The sequence below is a fragment of the Psammomys obesus genome, unplaced genomic scaffold, assembly GCF_907164565.1.
Source record: "Psammomys obesus unplaced genomic scaffold, mPsaObe1.curated_primary_1811, whole genome shotgun sequence".
NCBI lineage: Eukaryota > Metazoa > Chordata > Mammalia > Rodentia > Muridae > Psammomys > Psammomys obesus.
The window spans coordinates 2,265,982-2,286,505 of NW_026587759.1; the positions used below are offsets into that span (position 1 = coordinate 2,265,982).

The 20,524-nt window shown below is 36.1% G+C and overlaps 1 protein-coding gene across 3 annotated transcripts in view; it reads left to right on the top strand.

Moving 5' to 3' along the window:
• Window positions 1–20,524, top strand: part of Kiaa0825 (KIAA0825 ortholog) — a 406,282-nt gene that overhangs the window by 40,086 nt on the left and 345,672 nt on the right. For all 3 annotated transcript variants that reach the window (XM_055604019.1, XM_055604021.1, XM_055604022.1), the window contains 2 exons: window positions 9,201–9,332; window positions 18,754–18,922. In XM_055604019.1, coding sequence (XP_055459994.1) covers window positions 9,202–9,332; window positions 18,754–18,922 — 300 coding nt within the window. In that variant the 5' untranslated portion in view covers window position 9,201. The remainder of the gene's footprint in view (window positions 1–9,200; window positions 9,333–18,753; window positions 18,923–20,524) is intronic.

Consider the following 20,524-nt stretch of genomic DNA (forward strand, 5'->3'; position numbering starts at 1 on the left):
AGAGAAGAGACTATTTCACTGAAGGGGTAGCCATCAGTACCAAATAGACTAAGAATATCGGGAACTACGTTGTCATTTTTGTTCTAAGACTAGAGCAAAAACGAGATTGCTCTGGGTTTAGATATAGAAAAAATACAGGGTGTAGAGATTCAGATTTCTGGTTAAAAAAAGAAAAGATAGGAAATAGAGGGAGTCCCAAATAGAATATTTTTGTTTGTTTCTAAAAGGCAAGGAAGGAACAAGGACTATCCATGGAGATAACCTAGAACCCTGACAATGCAGCCACTTCTGATGAGAACTGATAGACTAAGATCAGAAAGAAGGAGAGGAGGACCTCCCCTATCAGTGGACTTGGGGAGGAGCATGCATGCAGAAAGGGGGGAGTGGGACCGGGAGGGGAGGAGAGAGGGGCTTATGGGGGGATACAAAATGAATAAAGTGTAATTAATAAAAGTTAAATAAAAAATTTAAAAAAGGCAAGGAAGGACCTTGAACATCTTTATAATCAGTTCAAAGGGATATTTGCTATAGTGGAAATAGTGATAATTCACCAATCAAAGCCAGAGAAATCATGAAGGAGTACTCAAATAAGTAGATCTTTTTTTATCAAATTAATTTTAAGCTAATTAAAACCAGTACTAGTGTTTTAATATTACCATTCTGAATGGCTAGCTAATTAATGTTATTAATAATTAAAGAGAAATTATTCTGAATGGCCAGTTAATTAATTTCATTAATAATTTAAGAAAAATTCTTAAACCCTTGGAACATACATAAGATCCTAAATCCTTTAGAAGTATGCATTTTGATACAAAGTATATGCTAAGTTCAAATCCTTATTATCTAATTATTAAAACAGAATTTCTTTAAAATGTATTAAATGTCTCAAAAGCTGTTTCGATTATTCCCAGTTGCTTCATGATAAAACTGCTTTTTAAAAGTGCTCCCTGACTTAAGTTTTATATTAATTCAGATATACTTTTCTAAATTAATTTTACTTGAAAATTCATTATCCCATTATTTTATGAGTTTGAAATTAAGAGATGTCTGAGTGATCAAGAATGATAGTATTAAATGCACTTTTATACTATCTTGGTTATGTGTTCTTTTAAAGCCAGAAATAGCTGGGATTTCATATGAAGATTGTAATTATTAAAATTAAAATATTTTGTAAGAAAAGAAGTACAGTGAACAAGTGCAGCAGTGCCAGTTTTGGTGACATTATTTGGGTTTGCTTGCCAAGCTGCACCGTGTTTTCCAGCTGACCCGTCAGTCCTCTTTCATATGTACACATATATAAATCTTTAGAGGAGGCATGGTGCTTTTTGGTTTTTGTTGTTGTTGTGTTTTTAGTTTGTTTTTTGAGACAGGGTCTCTCTTTGTGGTCCTGTAGACCAGGCTGGTCTTAAACTCACAGAGATCCACCTGCCTAGTTCTCTCAGTGCTGGCTTTAAGGGCCTGTGCCATCATGCCTGCCTATATTTATATTTTTGTTTTTTTCACTGAAGTGTCTTATATAGCTGTGGTATGTTAACATGAATATGTCACCAGGTTCATATTGACATTTTAAACCACACGTAATGATCACATTTCTCTAATTGTTATCAGAGCACCTAATGCTGCTGTGAAAGAAAATATAATGTTTGAATAAGAGTTGAACTAGTTGTATGTATGCATTTCATAGTATCTGCATATATACATATGCATGTATGTATGTAATAATATATCACAACAATTAATGAAAATAAGGGGTCATGAATTTGAATGAGCGTAAAGAGGTGGTATATGGGAGGGTTTGGAGGGTAGAAAAGTGAGTTGGAAATATCAAAAAATATAATCTCAAAAAATTTAAAGAGATAATTTGAATGGAATATTGAGCTGTTCATTTTCTAATATAAGCTTCCAATAGAGTGTTTCAAATAATTCAACAAATTGATGTCCATTTCCAAAAATCTTCAGAAATATCAAGTCCCACTCATTATGGAAAGAAAAGGAACTGAGACAGTTCTGTAATTCCATGGGAGATCTGGCCTTCCATGGAAACGTGTTTTTGTTTTTAAATTTGCAGTTTTATCATAAAGTACATTTACAGTAGTTTCAGGTTAGGGAAAGCTATCAAATGTGTGGCTGAAGAGAAACACATAGATACAATAGTTAGTTAAGTCTGAGTCTATGCAGAGGTTTGAGAGCATTATGTTTCACTGTCTAAAGTAGTCTAAATCTTAGGGGATTCACCTCATGAGACCTTTGTACATGCCATGAGCTTTTCTGTGCCTCACTTTGCACATCTTTAATCTGGTAGTACTTATCCCATGAGAGTATGTTAAAATTCAGTGAGTTCATCTATATGAAATACTAGAACAATTCCTGACTTGTATGTGAGCTAGAAGCAATAAAAGAATACTTGTGACTAATTGGAAAATTAAACACAAGGCAGACCCAAAGGAAAGCCTGTCCAGGCTTAAGGATGATACCCTGATCAAAGTTTAATTTTTCTATTTTATCAATCCAGCAACCCAACTAAAGCAGCATAGAAAGAATGATATAAAGAGAAATAGATCAAGGATACATGAGACTGTGTGCAGATATGTTTCCTTGAGGTCTTTTTTCTGTAGATAGGCCTACTGAAAGTCAGTTGACTTCAGTTGTTTTGCTGAGTGAGAAATCTGCTAAGTCAGAGGAGCTCAGGCACACCTGGGCTGCTGTATAGACAATAGGGAGAACTGCAGTGTTGGAAGTGGTAGAGAGAATCTACCTATTAAAACAAAAGCCTGACCCTCACACCTCTTCTTCTTACCCATTAGTATTCTTGTTAAGCTATGGTTCTATTTCAGCTTTCTATGTGGCAGGGCTAGGAAAGTAAAAAGAGAGCTTGGAAGGGCTCTCAGGGCAGTCATGAATCCCTGAAGCGGCAGCTCCTCAAGCTAAGGCAGGTAGGTCACCTGAGCCTAGGAGTTTGAGACCTGCTTGAGCAACTGGGTGAGACCTGTCTTATTTCAGTAAGCAAATAAAAAGTCAGGAATTCAAGGGGAAAATGCTGTTAAAGAACTAAGCAGTCAGGTCTATTAAAAGAATTGATTTGGGGCATTGAAAATGTGTCCTCTTTCCAATTACTCGCAGAATAAAATGAAATTTAAACAGAAGCCTTACAGTCTTCTGTGTCATTCTAGAAGAGAGAGCATGAACTCTTCTTTCCTTTTCCTGAGATGAATGACTAAAAATATCACATGAAGTTGACAGAATCAGGATTGAATCTACAGATGTTGTTTTAATGATACTGGAAGTTAGTATAATGCAGCATTTGAAACTTGTTCAAGCTGTCTGTGCAACAGTTATTTTCAATTAATTGTAATACAGCATTACCCTACCATGTTCATTAGCAATCTTTATTCTGTTTTAGACGTAGATACTGAAAGGTAGGATTTATGTTAGCTAGATCCTATGGGCCTGTTTCTTTTGCAATCTGACCACAGATCTGTGAATATTCTAACTGGGCTGAGTTTTTCACAAAGGAGAAATTGCAAGGCAGTGTTTCTCCTTTTCTCGCTCAGTTCAAGTCTCGTTCCTCTCAGTGGTCTGCCTTCTGTCTTCTTCCCTCCTTTTAACCACAACCGATCTGTCCTAAGAGAAGCTGCAATCTGTATTTTTAGAGGAGAAACAAAAAAGAAAGGTAAAATAAGAATTCTTGTCATTGTATGTGTTAAAAGGAAAAGACTGTAACCTAGAGGGGTATTTATTATTTTAAAATATAGTTAAGGACAAATGAGATTCAACATTATTCTGTGAACTTTTTCTAGATTGTGAATGGCTTGTTCTATTGTTTTATTACAGCATATTCTGGGTTGTTCATAGTGTACTCATGTTTTCTTATAATCACTGGGGGAGCTGTTATAATTCTTCCAGAGCTAAAACGTGATCTGCAGATACTTGGCTTAGTTATAATTTTTGAAGCATAACTACGGCAATTTTAAAAGGCAATAATTAATATTGAATAACTGTTTTCTTGTTTAAAATTATAAGTACTGCTATTTCAATTTTATAAAAAAATGGTTATATCAAATGAAAAATTTAAAAAGCAGCATTATAGAATGGCAATTCAAAAAGTTGTTATACTTTGTAAAGTTATGCTTTCCGTTTTTGATATATTTTTATTAGTGTAAAATTTTATTCTTTCTTATTTCAAAGTACTCTTGTTTTCCTGTAGATAAGCCAATAAGCACAGAAACATGAATATGATATATATAATGAACACAGATAAAAAGCTCTGTCTTATTGTAGCCTTACTCCTATCTCCTTTTCCTCCTAATTCTTAAAGTGATGTGTGTTCAACATACAATTTTATGAAAAGTCATCAATTAATTAGAAAACGGTTTTCATTCTGGAATAAAGGTTTCATTTGAACCACATCTGGATACTGTAGAAGAGCAGCCAGTGCTCCTAAGTACTGAGTCTGAACATTCGAAGGGAATATACTTAAATTCATAGAAAATACTATTCCCTCATAATATTTAATAGACCACAGGTAAAATTTTAATTAACTTCTTCATAGCAATTTAATTCCATAATCATTAGCCTCTCTGCTCATGATTTTTATCTGAAATCTTTTTTATTAATTATTTTTTATTTTTATTAATTACAGTTTATTCACTTTTACCCTCCTGTACCTCTCTCCCTCCCTTCCCAATCCCACACTCCTTCCCTTTTCCCCACATGTGCCCCTTCCCAGTCCACTGATAAGGGAGGTCCTCCTCCCATGAAATATCTTGACTTAAGCTAAAAATGATCTTTTTCTCTTTTTAGTCTATAGTGATATCACAAATCAGAGTGCTCTTTGGAAGGATCTTGCTTTTGGTTTCTGCTCTATGTTTGGCAGGTTTTTGAGGTCTTGAATAGAAGTGCCTTTAATTGCAATAAGGCTCAGAGCATCTCTGTCAGAGAACAGAGCTACATTCTGATGGTGAGCGTAGCTGCAAGCCTTATTTTACCTGTCTACTGTCTAGTGCCAACTCACTAGCCCTCAGCCACTGTGCCTACTTGTGAGAGATCTTAAAATGGGCTTCTACATAGTCACAACTAAATGCTAAGTATGTAAGTCTTAGTGATTTAATATTTTGAATTTTTTTGTTAGTATTATTGTCTTTATGTAAGATTAGAAAAGTGATACTCAAAATTAAATTTGACTTCATTAGTCTTTATTACATACCAAATAGATTTTAATCTAAAATAAGTTTTATACTTTTTCAATGCTCTAAGTACAAGATAGATTAAAGTTAATAGTTTTATATACCAAGGAAATACCATCTTAGATCTAAGTAAGATACGTAGTCACTATATTTTATTGACTGTAGGATCAGTCTTGGTAAAGTGTTCAAATTGGGGCTTATGACTTCATATTATTTAATTTTAAATTTGCCTTTCCAATATAAACATTTCAAGGTATTTATATGTCAGTAAGAACTAGTTTATTACTACTTTAACCCAGTGTTATTTAAGAAGACTAGCATGTGTTTTGTTCTGTAGTTCTGAGGGCACTACTTTTTCTCCACCTTTATTAACATGTGTTATTCTACTCAATCGTAGCTTTCACTACCCTGATGTCGTTTAACCTCCCAATTCTTACCTTGCCTCTTCTCCTCTTGTTGGCCCCTCCCCTTTGCTTCCCAAATAGTCCCTCTTCTACCTTAATATTTTTTAAAAATACAGTCTCGATTTAAAGACAACTTTTGCTTAACTGGAGATCATTATTATTATCAGTTCCACCCACCTACTTTCCATGAAATGCCATAATTTCATTCCTCTCTAAGCTAAATGAAATTCTATTGTGCTTCATTTTTTAATGTGTTCCTCTCTTATGAGCATCTCACCTATCTCTTTATCTTCCTATTTTGAATCTCACTACAATTTTAATTAGTTTCCTTCATGTATATACACAGGGGATGACATAACTGCCTTAAGTAAACATATAATTTCACAGAAATATATAGTACAAAATGGCAGAAGTATGTTTTGTGCTACATTTATTTGTTTATTGTGTGTCTGTATGCATCTGTGTGTGTGAGCATGTGTGTACCCATTGGTGTGTGTGAGCACGCGTGTGTGTGGGGAGGAAGCAGGTGTCTATCATGGTATGAATGCTTGCAGGAGTTGTTTCTCTCTTTTTGCAGTGTGGGTTCTGAGAATGAAGCACAGGTCAACAGAGTAGGCACTGCAAGCATTTTCCTACTGAGACATCTTGCTATCTCTCTTTTTTAAATTTTATTTCATTTTTATTTAATTACAGTTTATTCACTTTGTATCCCTCTCCAATCCCCTCCCAATCCCACCCTCCCTCACCTATTCCCATGCCCCTTCCCCAGGCTACTGATAGAGGAGGTCTTCCTCCCCTTCCATCTGACCCTAGCCTATCAGGTCTCATCACGACTGGCTGCATTGTCTTCCTCTGTGGCCTGGTAAGGCTGCTCCCCCTCAGGTGGAGGCGATCAAGGAGTCAGCCCCTGAGTTCATATCAGAGACAGTCCCTGTTCCCCTTACTAGGAAACCCTCTTGGACACTCTTGGACACACAGCTGCCATGGGCTACATCTGTGTAGGGGTTCTAGGTTATCTCCTTGCTATCTCTTAAACCACAATCTTTAAAATGAAAAATTCTAACAATACAACCCAAAGTTTTGCTGATTTGTATTTGTATATGCTAAGGAAGAACACTAGGAAAATATTAATATTCTTTTTTGTTTTTGTAAATAAGCCATTTAGTTTCTGTTAGAGGAGAAAACTTTATATATACAGTAAAACTACTGCAGTTCATAACATACAGCAGTCTCAACTCTGAGCTGCAAGATTTCAGGGAGTGATGGAATGCATGTGTAAAGGGCATGTAGTAAGTTCAAAACCAAAGTGGCAATGCAGCATAGGCAAGTGCTGCCAGAAATGTCCTGGGTCTGTTACACATTTGCTCTTAAATTCATGGTCCTTTCACGTGCAGAATACTTTTGCTGCTACCAGTTTTTTAACACCCTCTGCATTCAGTTGTATGACCTGGGAATTGGGAATTCCCAATTGGGAAGCTGGGAATTAGGGGAGAGGGGAATTATATAACAGGAAGCCTTTAAAGTAACCAAAAGACCTGCATTGGCAGAAGGCAGGGTGACAACAATTTATGAGCTTTGTGAGCTTTCAATGTCTGTGACAGAATCCTTGGTTAGACAAGTTAAAAGGAAATGTTATATTGACTATAATTATTTTACACTTGTAGCTGTTTCTGTTGTTCTTTGGCCTGTTGGAAGACAGCAAGACGGTGGGTACCATGCCAGTGAAGCAAAGCCATTCACTGCACCTGGGAAGCAATGAGAAAGGAATGACAGTGTTTAGGGTGTCTCTTCAGTGGCATGCTCACAGTGACCAAACGTCCCACTATGGGTCACTTCAACATTCCACCACCACCTACTATTCCTGCAGTCTGATGATCAGGCCTTTAGCATATGTTTGCTTTAGAATAGCATCTAAGATCTAAGCCAGGACATCACCTGCAGTAAAGAGTTTCCTGGAATTGAATCCACAGCCTAGTAACAGCATTTTTTAGCCACATCTGCTTCCCAGTTGGGTCAGGTGACTAGTTCTCATGAGAGACAGCTGAGCAGATGTGATTGAATAATTTTGTAAGCAAAGTAATTAAGGAATTAATTTGTTGTTCCCTTCTCATGCTTCTCCCACACTTTGTTCAGTTTTGTTTCTGTTTTCCTTTTTAAGACAAGGGCAACTGCTTTAGAAATCTACACTGATATTCCTTATTAAAATAGTTCCCACCCTAACCTAACTCTGAGTTTTAACCTAACCCTTGCTAATCCTATTTGACCTATAGCACTTTCTCTTATAATGTAATCTTATGAAATTTATGTCTTTATGTTTTAAAAATAGAACTGTTTTCCTTGCTAAGATAATTTCTTAAAGGCAAGGACATTAGCATATTACAGCTGTATTCCATTCCCTATCACACTGCATAATACCTATCAAACATTTGATGTATAATAAATGAATGGTTAAAATGTGTGTATCTTGATTGGAATTGAATTTTTTCCATTGTGTATATTCTGATTTCACTTTCCCCTTGCCCAACTCCTCCCAGATCTTGTCTCCCTCACCCATCCAAACCCACTCTCTTTATTGGTCTCTCATTAGAAACAAAACAAGCATCAAAAAATTAAAAATAAGATAATTGAACAAAATGAAAACCAACAAGAATTAGACATAATGAACGCACAAACGAAAGAGCCAGAGAAAAAGCACAAGAAATACATACAGATGTAGACACACCCACATTTGCACACACAAAAATCCCATTAAAAAAACAAAACCAGAAACCAGAATATATAAGCAAAAATATATGGTTTTAAAAAAGTGTCCAGGCAAAACAAAACAAAACAAACAAACAAACAAAACAAAACAAAAAAACAAAACTCCAAAAATACAAATACAGTTTTGGTTTGTGTGTGTGTGTGTTGACTGTTGGGCATGGGGCCTGTCCTTAAGTTTAGTTTATATGCCTAATATGACTCTGTTGGAGAAAACTAATTTTTCCTTTGCAAGTGGATCAGTTAGAAATAGCTCTGGGTTAGAGCCTGGCACTTGTGCCTACTTCTCTCAGTGCTGGGACCACATTTGTCTTAGACCCGGATGGGCTCTGTGCATGCGCCACAGTTTCTGTGGGTTCACATGCATGTGTTTTAAGGAATAAAAACATGATGGTCATGCTAGAGTATGCTCCAGGAAAATTACATTTGTTTTTCCACGTAGAAGTGAGCCCACGGTGGATGAATCCTCTGAAAGTTTGTGTGCATCTCTCAGGTCTGTGGTGACAAGAATGGACACTCAGTTGTAGCCGTGCCACCCTTTAAGAAAGGTTACTGTGGCTGAAGTTTGTTCTGCAGCCTTCTGTTATACTGAGAAAAGCAATAGGATATCTGAGCTGCCTCTGGCCTGATAACATTTTTGAGCTTTGAAACCACAGACAAGCTTGAAAATGATGATATTTAAGTAAGAAAATGTAATGAGCTTTATATTACCCTATTTCTCAAACTTCTCTATTTCTTTGAGTTTGCAAATAGAAATTATAGGTTTTGATACAGTGTCATAACTTGAGGTGGGCCATGTTCCTTCTTCCACCCCGTTTTCTCATTTGTGATCAGTTGCTTTCCTGTTTCACAGAATGGATGGGTCAGATGAATATTCCCATAATTCGATTGACCTACAATGTCTGTTAAATTCATTTCCTGGAGACTTGGAGTTTAAGCAGATCTTCAGTGACATTGGTGAACAGATGGAACAAAATGCTACAAGGTAACGAGTGCAAGTGTTTAAGTTGTTTCCATGTTTTGTTTTCTTTTTTAGTGTCTTCTTTTTAAAATGTTTTTCAAACATCTATTTAAAATGTTTTTTATTCTTATTTCATATGCACTGGTGTTTTGCTTGCATATTTATGTGTGAAGGTGTCGGATCCCCTGGAACTAGAGCTACAGACAGTTGTGAGCTCATGTGGATGCTGGTAATTGAACTCAGCTCCTCTGGAATAGCAATCAGTGAGTGCTCTTAACCGCTGAGCCATCTCTCCAGCCCCGTTTCCATGTTCTAGTCACATAAAAACTACCAAGTTTGACTTATATACTCATATGTTTTTCTTAATCTTGTTCAAAGATGCTGATTAAGCTCTATTCTCCATTTAACACAACTGTCTTCATCTGGTCATTACTCTCGTGTGCCTACTCTATCTGCTGACCATAACTTCCAGAATCCATCTACTTCCTTCACCCTAAGCTCTAGGATTACAGATGTGTTCTACAATGCCCAAATCTTAGATGCATGCTGTAGCTAGCGTGAATACAGTTCGTTTTTGTTTTTTTCTGAGCCATCTCCTCAGGCTCTTCATTACCTTTAAGAAGGTTATAAAATACAAGCACTGTCTCCAAACAGGTGGACTCCCATTTATTATATTGTTAGTCATCGTATTTAGAGTTTGCAATATAACAGATTTTCTTTTAATTTTGGGGTGCTGGGGCATTGTTTTGAGGCAGGGTTTCTCTGTAACCCAGCTGTCCTGGAACTCGCTCTTTAGAAGAGGCTAGATAGACTTGATCTCAGAGACTCATCTGAGTTTGTTTCTTGGGTGCTGGGATTAAAGGCTTGAACCACAATGCCCAGCTCCAGGCTTTCATTAATATATTTAGAAGTTAGCATTTTGGCTTGTAAGATAAGGGACAATGTTTAAATTTGAAGCCAAAGTATCAAAGTAAAATGATAGTGTCAGCTCACAGTTTGTGAAAACAAAGCCTGAAAACAAAATTATTTTGGAGCAAGGGATGTACATGCCTGTAATTTCAGTGCAATGGAGGGAGGGGCAGGAGAATAGCAGTAAGTCTAGGGGCTACATAGTGAGACCCTGATAAAAATCAAGGTAAAAGAATACTTACAATTGACTTTTTAAGACCAATGCTTTAAGAAAAAGAAGAGGAAGGAAATCTTTTCCTTTAATTTCAATAGGAAAAATTAAACATCTTATTTTTAATTTGGTTTTGGCCTTATATAACATATATGTTAAATGAAACATGTGTCTTATATATATATAGAAACATATATTTATGTATTGTATATATTTAATATATACTTTTTATATTTATTTAAATCTAGTAACTGTATAAGAATTTAATGTATTTATGTAATATTTGTGTTATATATTATATGATAGAATTTCTAACCTAAAGAAATGAAAAGAACATTAAATAGTAGATTAACAAGGTATTTATGTAAATTATAGAGGTAATTATATTTTAAATAATTTTTTTGTTTTGACTCAAAACAAAGCAAGACATTGAATGGTGTTTTTGTTATGTATTGCTTCATTATGTGCTAAATCTCTGTTTTGTTTCCTTCTCCCACTTGATCAATAAAAATAATATTTAAGAGTATAATAATTAATTTTTTACATTCATAAATTATTATTTATGTTGAAATTCATTGTTGATTTTATAAAAAAGCGTGGTATAGGATACTATTCTTACATTAAAAACCTTTTATTGCCCATATATTAAAAATGAACTTATAGCCTCAAGTGACCATTGATCTGCACCAGGGATAGAAGAAGGGAGTAGCTCTATGTGCTGCATACTACATTTAGAATCAAGACTATTTTTCATCAAATTCAATTATGTTTTTATTATACTCTAGAGTATAAACATAATAGTATAGAGTACATATATTTTCAAAAATAAAATACTGAATAATAACTATGGTTCACAAGAGTATAAATCATTTATGCGCTCATGTATTGCCTTCTAACAGAATAGCTTTTAGAAAATTGTATGTCATGACGAATCAGTTATGCCGCACTTACACTTCAGTAGTTGAATTACCCTTGGCATTTCGTATTCTAACAGTTGTGTTTAGTTCCTGATGGTGCACATTGAATAAGTAATGAACATCCGTATGATGTGGGTTCCCACATTACTTTTAGAAGAAAAAAGACATTAGCAGTCCATTCTTAAATACAGTATTTTTCCTCATACTTGAATTTTCTATGCTTTATTTCTTACAGTGACCCTGACAACTTAAGTGTGAGTTCCTTTTCCCTCTTCTTAATATCATCAAGTTTTATGAGCCACAGGGTCTTTCGCCTTCCCACAGCAGTAATTCCCCAGAATGGACCAGTGTGCCCAGAGGTCACTGCCCCTTCACCTGCCTTTCGGCCATTCTCTCAAGTCATTCTCGCGTTAATTTCTTCATGTCCACTCAAGCCAACGCAGTGTGACCTGTACTTCTGAGAAGTGAGCCAGTGGCAATAAATTATTTAAGTTAAACACATATCACAACTGATAACAAAGTTTAAATAACCTGGGAGGGACGAGTGCCAAGAATTGTGCCCACAAACACTGAAATGAGAAGGCTGCAGAAAGCCTGGGACAGTTTCTGAGGTGTCTGCAACTTACTCGTTCAATAAGATACAGAGGTATAGAAGTTCTTTGAGGTTTACAATGGGCATGAAATGATTTCTGGCCTACTTAGACAGATACTACTGTATTTAAAACCTTGTTTTATTCTTTTGCTTTCTAATTACAGACAATTTGTGTATAGCTCCTGGATCAAATTTTGCTGACACTGACATAAAAGTCTACTGTTTTCATCTTGGTAAAACACAAGAAGTGTTACCTGGGAAATTACCACATGTCTTAGTCCAAGAGTTGGGAGATGAGCTGGGACAGGTTATTTTGAAAGAATATTGTATATATGCATTATATATTTTTCCATAAGATGGCATGTATCCTATATACCCACTTATATTTCACATAGTTAATATTTTCCCTTCCTTGTAAATTTTTTTATAGTTTCTGATATGTTTGTTTACATGTCTAGAAAGAGAAAATAACCAAAAGAAATCTTTCAATAATCTATAAATCTTGGGTTTCTCATGAAAAAGCCATTAATCTGATGGTGTGCACACACATAAAATTTCTATCTTTTTTTCACCATGGTAAATTACATGAAAAGAAAATCATTTCAAATAATACTGTATTGTTATTCTGGCAGTAGTTTGTCAATTATCTAATAATAAAGTTATTAAAGATAAAAATAGTATTTGCTACTTTTGTGTTAACTGCCTGTTTTTGAAGTTCGGTTTGGACTGTACAGTAGGATGCTGTCACCGCTCCCAGCCTACTCACCAACAACACCAGGCCACAGGGAGAGAAGCGAGAAAGGGCCTCCTGTTTGATGGTCACTAAAGCTCAGGCCATTCCTTTCAGAGCCAGCGCCCTTCTGAGGAGGCCCACTCCAGCACTCCTCTCCTGACACAGAAGCCGTCTCTGGACCGCTCAGTCGCCTACATTATCCTGGCCCAGTTTATAGCTCCCACTTTGTAGTTTTCTGCTGTTATCCCTGAAGCTCCGAACGTGATGTCTGGTGATACCTGTGGATAGAGGTGGCACTGAGTAGAAAGACTATGAAGACGAATCTCAGTCTTTCTTGCTTTCTCACCCCTGCTGGCTCCTCTCGTTCTCTCACAAATCTATTGGACAATTTTTTTCTGTCTTACTTTTTATTGTTGTGATAAAACACCATGACCAAGGCAATTTATAAAAGAAAGCATTTATTTGGGCTTACAGTTCTTAGAACCCATGCAGGAGGCAGACAGAATGCATTGGGAATAATGTGACTCTTGAAACCTCAGCACTGTCTCCTGCCCCACGACGTAGCTCCTCAGACAAAACCACACCTCACAACCTTCCCAAGTACTTCCACCAATGTGTCTGTTGAATCTCCATTGTATGCAAATATTGTCCAAATACTCAAATGTATGAGCCTTTGGGGAGGGGCCATTTTATTCAAACAAGCCCATCCTTTATCACTATTCTGTTCCTACTGTATCATTTTGAATGTCTGGGGTGGTCCTTACTCCTTAGTCCATTGTCCTGCTTTAGCCCCCTTAAACCTTTGTCTATTAGATCCATTAGATAACTGTGAAGAAATTCTTTCAAATAACTTGAACATTTCAGGAAATTTGACAATTTTTAAAGGTTATGCTTATTTTCAAACTTCCCCTACTGTCAGCCAAGCTGAGAGAAAGATTGGAAACTAAACAAGTCTTCTAAGAGGACAAACTTCTGCTAGAAAAGTGACCACTATATCCCTTTCACTGTATAAGGACTTGAGAGTAAAAACACACTTACAAAAGGATATGAATATGTATAGACATACATATTACACATGTGTGTGACTGTCCTACAGGATTAGAGGTGTAATAGTCCACCATCTCTTTAAGCTGGATAGGTGCAGAACATGACAGCTACTCAGTCTGAGAAGCTATGGCTTTGGAGTTGGGAAGCCTGTCTAGGCTAAAGGTGTGGAAGCGTGATGGAGAGTTTCTGATGCATAGTAAAAGCCTGAAGAAAGCTGGAATCAGATGTACATGGGTGAGGGAAGCATCAGATAGACACTCTGGCCCTTGGGAGAGCAGTTTCCAAATACTGACTGGCTTCTTCTCATATTTTTTCACCCCACCTCCAGCATATTAGATAGTTCCAACCATATTCAGTTGCTATCCCATATCACTGGCCTCTAGAAACATCTTGCAAGGTATTTTCTATTAAGGCTTTTTTTTAAAAGAGTACAGTTATAACTTTCTGAAATTACTAAAGCCTCTCTAAAAGAGAACACAATTCAACATACATGTGTTAGTTTCTTTCATAACCAGTAAGGGGGCTCATTTCTAGGATAGTCTAATTTTCCTTTTCCCTCCAGCCATTGGTTGTTTATAGTTCTTTGTCTAGAGACGGGACTTCTGAACTTTCTCTTCTTTCACGTTAGCCCCTGCAGTATTTTTTTTTAGGAATCTTCTTGACAATTAAAACATTTTTCCAACAATATCTTTATCTGAACAAAACTAGTCTTTTAGTCAATTTAAATTATTATATTAATATAGTAAGTAACATTACTTATCATTTTATCAAATTATATTACAGTAGTATTTATAAATCAACCTTCTTTCCTATAGATACCAAAGAATTTCAGTAATCTGGTTGATAAACTAGGCCTACGTAAAACACGATTCTATTTACCTTACAACTAGAAAATTCTATTTAACTTGCATCTATGTACATGAATTCTAAAAAGAATTCACATCAAGTTAAATTTGTAAATAATTAAGACTGCAGAAATGTAAAAGCTTCATGTCTTTCCCTACCCCATTTTTTTTCATACTATAAAGTCTTTGATAACTAGTAAAAGGGCTCATCCCTGAGGGAAAGTAATTTTTCTTCTCCTTGCAGTCATTAGTTACCTGTAATTCTTTAATATAGGGATGAGACACATGAGCTTACCCTTCTGTGATAACTTGTCTGTCAATATTACCATTACTCTAGCTTTCTTTATGTAGCCATTTCTAGGACAGACTGTTTCACAGCAGACTTTCTAGTACTCTGGCTCTTGCACTCCTTCTCCTTTTTTTTTTTTTTTTTTGAGATGTCCCCTGATTAGTAGATAAAGGGACTATGAAGTAGATCTATCCACTGGGGCTGAGGTTCCCATAATCTGTTGTTCCCTATTTTCTTTTAAGAGAGGTTGTTTGGTTAGGGGGGCTAGTTGTATTTATTATCCAGTACAGCATAGTCATTCCTGAAACCATATATACCCCAAAATTAAAAAGGGACCCAGCAGGTCCTATTCTTATATTTGCATATATATGTATCACATATATACATGTATATGTACCTAGATATATTTAATATATATGTATATAACAATAATAATAAAAGAAAAGAGTTTATCAGCTTGAGAGTTGTGGGGAGTGTCTTCATGGGAAGGCCTGATTACCAGAAAAATAAAGGGTGAAAGTGATGCAATTTGCTGGCCAGTGGTGGGGCACGCCTTTAATCCCAGCACTTTTGAGGCAGAGGCGGGCAGTTCTCTGAGTTCAAGTCTGGTCTGATCTTCAGAGTGAGTTCCAGGACAGCCAAAGTTACACAGAGAAACCCTGTCTTGAAAAACCAGAACAACAACAACAAAAAGTGATGCGATTTTATTTTAATTTTAAAAGCACTAAAAGTACATAATAAAAATAAGTAAACAATTTTCTATGCCTTTTGTCATAATTTATGAAATAAAAATTTCAAAAATATTCTAACATTCCGTGTTAATTGGTATCACCTGCAAAAACATACTTCTCTGATGAGTTTTGACAGGTCCATTAAATTATGGGAGTCCTAAGAGTCAGTTGAATACTATGGCTACTTAACAGTTGCAGTAGTAGGTTCTCCCTTCCTGACCCAATAACACTGCAAGCTATTCATTTCATGGAGTGGGCCTTCACCCTTACAGCAAGTGTCTGGTTATTCCCGTGACACATCCAGGACACTGTTGTACCACATGACCTACCACGCTGGTTGTTGTCTCTTGCCCGGCTCAGAATTAGGTAAGATTGGTGATTACTTTTGTCCTTGGTAACGTGCATAGCACCTTCTAGTACTATGAAAGCCATCCAGTAAAGCTGTTGCTTCCAGGTGGGTTTTTCTCCCATGCCATGTGACTCAGTGGTGCTTTAACACGGGACACAGTGTTTTTTGGAAACAGAAAACCTGTTGTACACAGAACTCACAGTGGTTATGACAGCCTACACAAGGCTAAGTCTCATCATGGAGCCTTTGGAGAAGATGGGAACACAGTCTGATCCCTTGTTAAGGAGTTGCTGGTAGTTGATGGCTAAAAGAATGGGAGTTAGTTTTCTTTAAGGGTCTTGGCCTGCTGGCCACACTCTAGTGAAGCATATGAACAATACAAAAAGGTGCTCTATATGTGTAAAAGTCAGAGAACGCAAAATTGGGTGAGTAGAGAAGGGGAGATGGATCTGGCAGAGTGGATAGAGGGGGTATGGATGATTAAAGTACATTGTATGACAATCTCAAAGAACTAATGAAGGCGAGGGTTGTGTTTGTTACATTTTCATGTTGGTTAATGTAGTTCTCTTTTAAACTCAGGACTCGGTTCCTCACGTAATTGGCCTATAATTGGGCATTTATATTTTTCCAGTAACATTACTATTATAAAAATGTTGGGCAATTTATAGAGGCAATTCTCATATTTTTTAGACTCTTTAAATTTTGTACTAATGTTTGGGTCCTAGCAATAACTATGACTGTTTGTTGAATTGTCTTAGTAATGTTTTCATAACTGACCATGCTACTAAAAGAAACTTGAAGGATTTTGTAGTTAGGAAATTCTGAATTCAAAATAACCATATATGCTATTTTAGAAAACTTAGACTAATCTATTGGCAAGATTACTCCCCATACTTGAAACTGTTTGAAATACAGTCTTTGAAAACACTGTCTTAAAAGTGTTTAAAGTTAATTTTTTGTCTAATTTTGACCTAAATTAAAGAAGATGATTTGCTAGGTTACATACTTGCCTGGCAGCCTCAATCTTGAAAATAGCCTTTTATATAATAATTCCACATGAAATCAAATAAATGAGTTTTTAAAACCAGATGCATGGTCTGTAAATGACAGATTGACAAGATATTTTCTAGGCAACTGAAAGCAAAATCAAGTGAAAGGAAGTCAGCTTTAGTTCCTATCGCTGAGGGAGGTCCCTTGAAATGCAACTGCTTAATCCCTTTATCAGTATTTGGACAAATTACTGAAATACCCAGCACTCTGGAGGCTTTACACTGCTTATCAGCTATAGCTCCTCTGCCCAGATTTAGATGTTGGAGATAAGCCCAGAGGCTGAGCGCTGACAGAAACAGGAGTTGCTGAGTCTTTCCAGTTCACATTGCTGAACTAGATGTTGGGTTTCACTCAACGAGGCATGAGAGCATGCTACAGTACAAACCTTTGATGAAGGATGTCTAGAGTTGAGAGCTGTAATGCCTTGGGCTTTCTCTTTCTCAGTTCATAGAAATGCTTACATAAGGAAGAAAAATGCATGTCAGCCTCTTGTCAGACCTAGAACTGGTATTCCTTAGTAAGACCATTCCATCAGGAAAGTCAGGGGCTGTGGTCAGTGGAGGTTTTGTTTTTCTTTTAAGTTCTTTGTTTTCATGAAAAGGCTCTTTGATTTTCAGAATATATTTTTTCAAGATAACTTCATTTAAATTCACTCATGTTCAGAAGTCTCTGGAAAAGCTTTGCTCTGTTATTGTGTATTTTTATGGGCAGCCCACACCTAATAGAATTCAGAGACTTTAACATCAGTTTTAAGAAGCAGAGCTTGGCCTCTAAACGCTCCATGGTTCTATCATGTAAAACCTCTAATTAATAACAATTAGACTTTCAAAAACAGTGACTTTATCTTTTTGTAACTAATCGTCCGTGATAGTATTAGAAGAAAATTACAGAGCTGTCAGATTTGGATGAATTCAATGTTAAAGAAATCTGTTTCTATAATCATTCTTGTTCTTATATTTTAGGTCTGCCACCATTTTGTGGTAGTAATATGTCATATCCATGTGGCACCACATGTACTGTGCGTAAAGTTAATGGTTTGCCCCATAGAAGATTTATAAGCATTGACACACAGAATTATATACAGACATTGATACAATGGTACATCTAATATTAAGGCAGCCCATATTTGTGCTATATAAACACTTAGGAAATTGAGAAAAAGTAATGTTTAAATTTTACCTAATCATTGCACATATATCATTACTTACTTTAACGTGTGTTTTATTTTCTTCCAGCCCTTTTATGTGCATTTTATTTCAATGTTAGAATAAACTGGATGTCAGTACATTTAGCCACGTTAATATTGTGAATATGACTCTATACATTATAAGCTCTATGTGATTCCTTCTTGACTTTTAACTCTTCTGTTGGCTTAAATTGTCCATGTAGCATCGTTTGCCTTTTGACATATGATGTATGGTTCTGGATTTCCCAGCCATCAAGTGTTTTTGCTGCCATCTATCGACTATCAGCACTGCCTCTGCAGCATTACGGCTGTGCCTCATACATGGGATCTTCCATGGCATCTCAAAGTAGTCGTGTCTTTAATATTTCTACAATTACAGTATTTCTATAAAAATTGGAACTCGCTTTCCAACTATGAATGGAAATGAACAACCCATTTCTTACTATTTTAATATCATCTAAGTATTCTATGACTTTATAGACAGATTATATACAATTATATAACATGTAAACATTTCAGAACCTATAATATTATGAGATGGCATTGTTTACATCCTACCAAAATGATTATTTTTTCTTCTTTGTAGCATAGAGCATTGCGTTGAAGAAATTCAGTCTGAAGTAAGCAAGCTCTGTCCGGATGTGCAGCTGCAAACAACAACTGACTGCTTCAAATGGCTATCTAGCTATAGTTATAATTTGTCTAAGTCACCATCCATTCCCCATGGAGATTTGATAAAATTCCTCAAAGCAATGGTAAAAATTACTTCTTTTATGGTAGAGTGGAGAGAAATAAATACAATGGTTGAATTACTGTATGCAAATATTTATTGTATTGGTAATATTAGCCTGTCTTACCTTGGGGTTTTCATTTTGAGTATTTTGGTTTATTGTTGTTGATCCTATTTCTTCCCCCACCAAATTCTGTGATGTATTTTTACAATTGTTTTTAGCACTCAAGTATGGAAATGAAGGTTAATCTTCTCTTTCCTGGGTGCTCGGAGTGTGGTGTGCAGTGTGCAGAGCTAACAAACATACTGATTAACCTGCAGCTGTCTCCGTGTTCATGCTCATTACAGTTTTTGTTCTTTCTCAATACAGAGCTTCTTGGTCCTTAAAATGGAAGACAGTGAAGAGGGCCTTGACTGTGTCATCTCTTAAGTGGCTTTATCTCCCATTCTCTGTATTCCCAGCTTACAATAATACCCAGTTTTGTTTTATTTTGTTTCAATTGATGCAGAAATGTACACAACTCCACTGTTAAAATAATGGTCATTGTTTAATCATTGGCCACCTACTTAAGAGAAGTTTTTTGTTAACCTTCAACTAGAATAGTTATTATACCCACAGCTACAGGGTGGCTAGGTTACGAAAACATAGAAACAGCATAGTATTTAGGAAGCAGAAATTCTGTAGCTACAGTTTTAATTTAATTTAGCAGGGAGAAAAGGACTGTTTTTGTCTTAACATCAAAAACATTGATCAAGACAGATGTGGAAAATATCTTGAGGTTGTAGATGCTTTAGGATGACAGAATCAGCTGAAAATGGTTTTTGTCTGTTGTTATTACAGTTGACTCTTTCATGCTTATATAGTAACACAAGGAAGATAAAGGAAGACTATATGCCCTAAAGCCTTAACCTTTTAGAAAATTCCTCTCACCCATTTTCTGTTGAAGGTGGAGCCCTGAAGAATAAATATGGATGTAGTTTTCCTTTAATTTATATTAGGAGCTTTGTGTATTGGATTTCACTAATGTTGATATAATAATGCTTTTGCATTTAATTAAAAGCAAAAGCTTTCAATAATCTGCCACACATAAGTCATTCTATATTTACTGAAAGGCCACCTTAGTTTTGTTCAGACTCATTTGTCTTATGCAAGACCTGTGGTTTTCTTATTGTTTTGGTTTTTTCACATAATCAGTTGTGTTATTTTTGAGGAAATAACCATGTTATTAAAACAGATTCAAATTAAAATAACCTTATCAATTTTTAAAATTTACTTTAATTTTCTTTTTAAATGTACTTTACATACCAAGGGTGACCCCTTTCTCCTCTCCTCTTAGTCCCCCAATTTTTTACTTGCCCTTCTCCTCTCCCTTTTCTCCCAGAAAAAGGGAGGGCCTCCCTCCATATCAACCTTCCCCATCAAGTCACATCAGGACTGAGCACATCTTGCTCCCCTGAGGATAGGCAAGGCAGCACTGCCAGAGGGAAGTGATCCAAAAGCAGGTAATACAGTCCATGTTAGAAACAGCCCCCCAACTCCACTAGCCAGGCCCACCATATGAAGACTAAGCTGCCCATCGGCTACATGTGTGCAGGGGTCCTAGGTCCATATCATGCATGCTCTTTA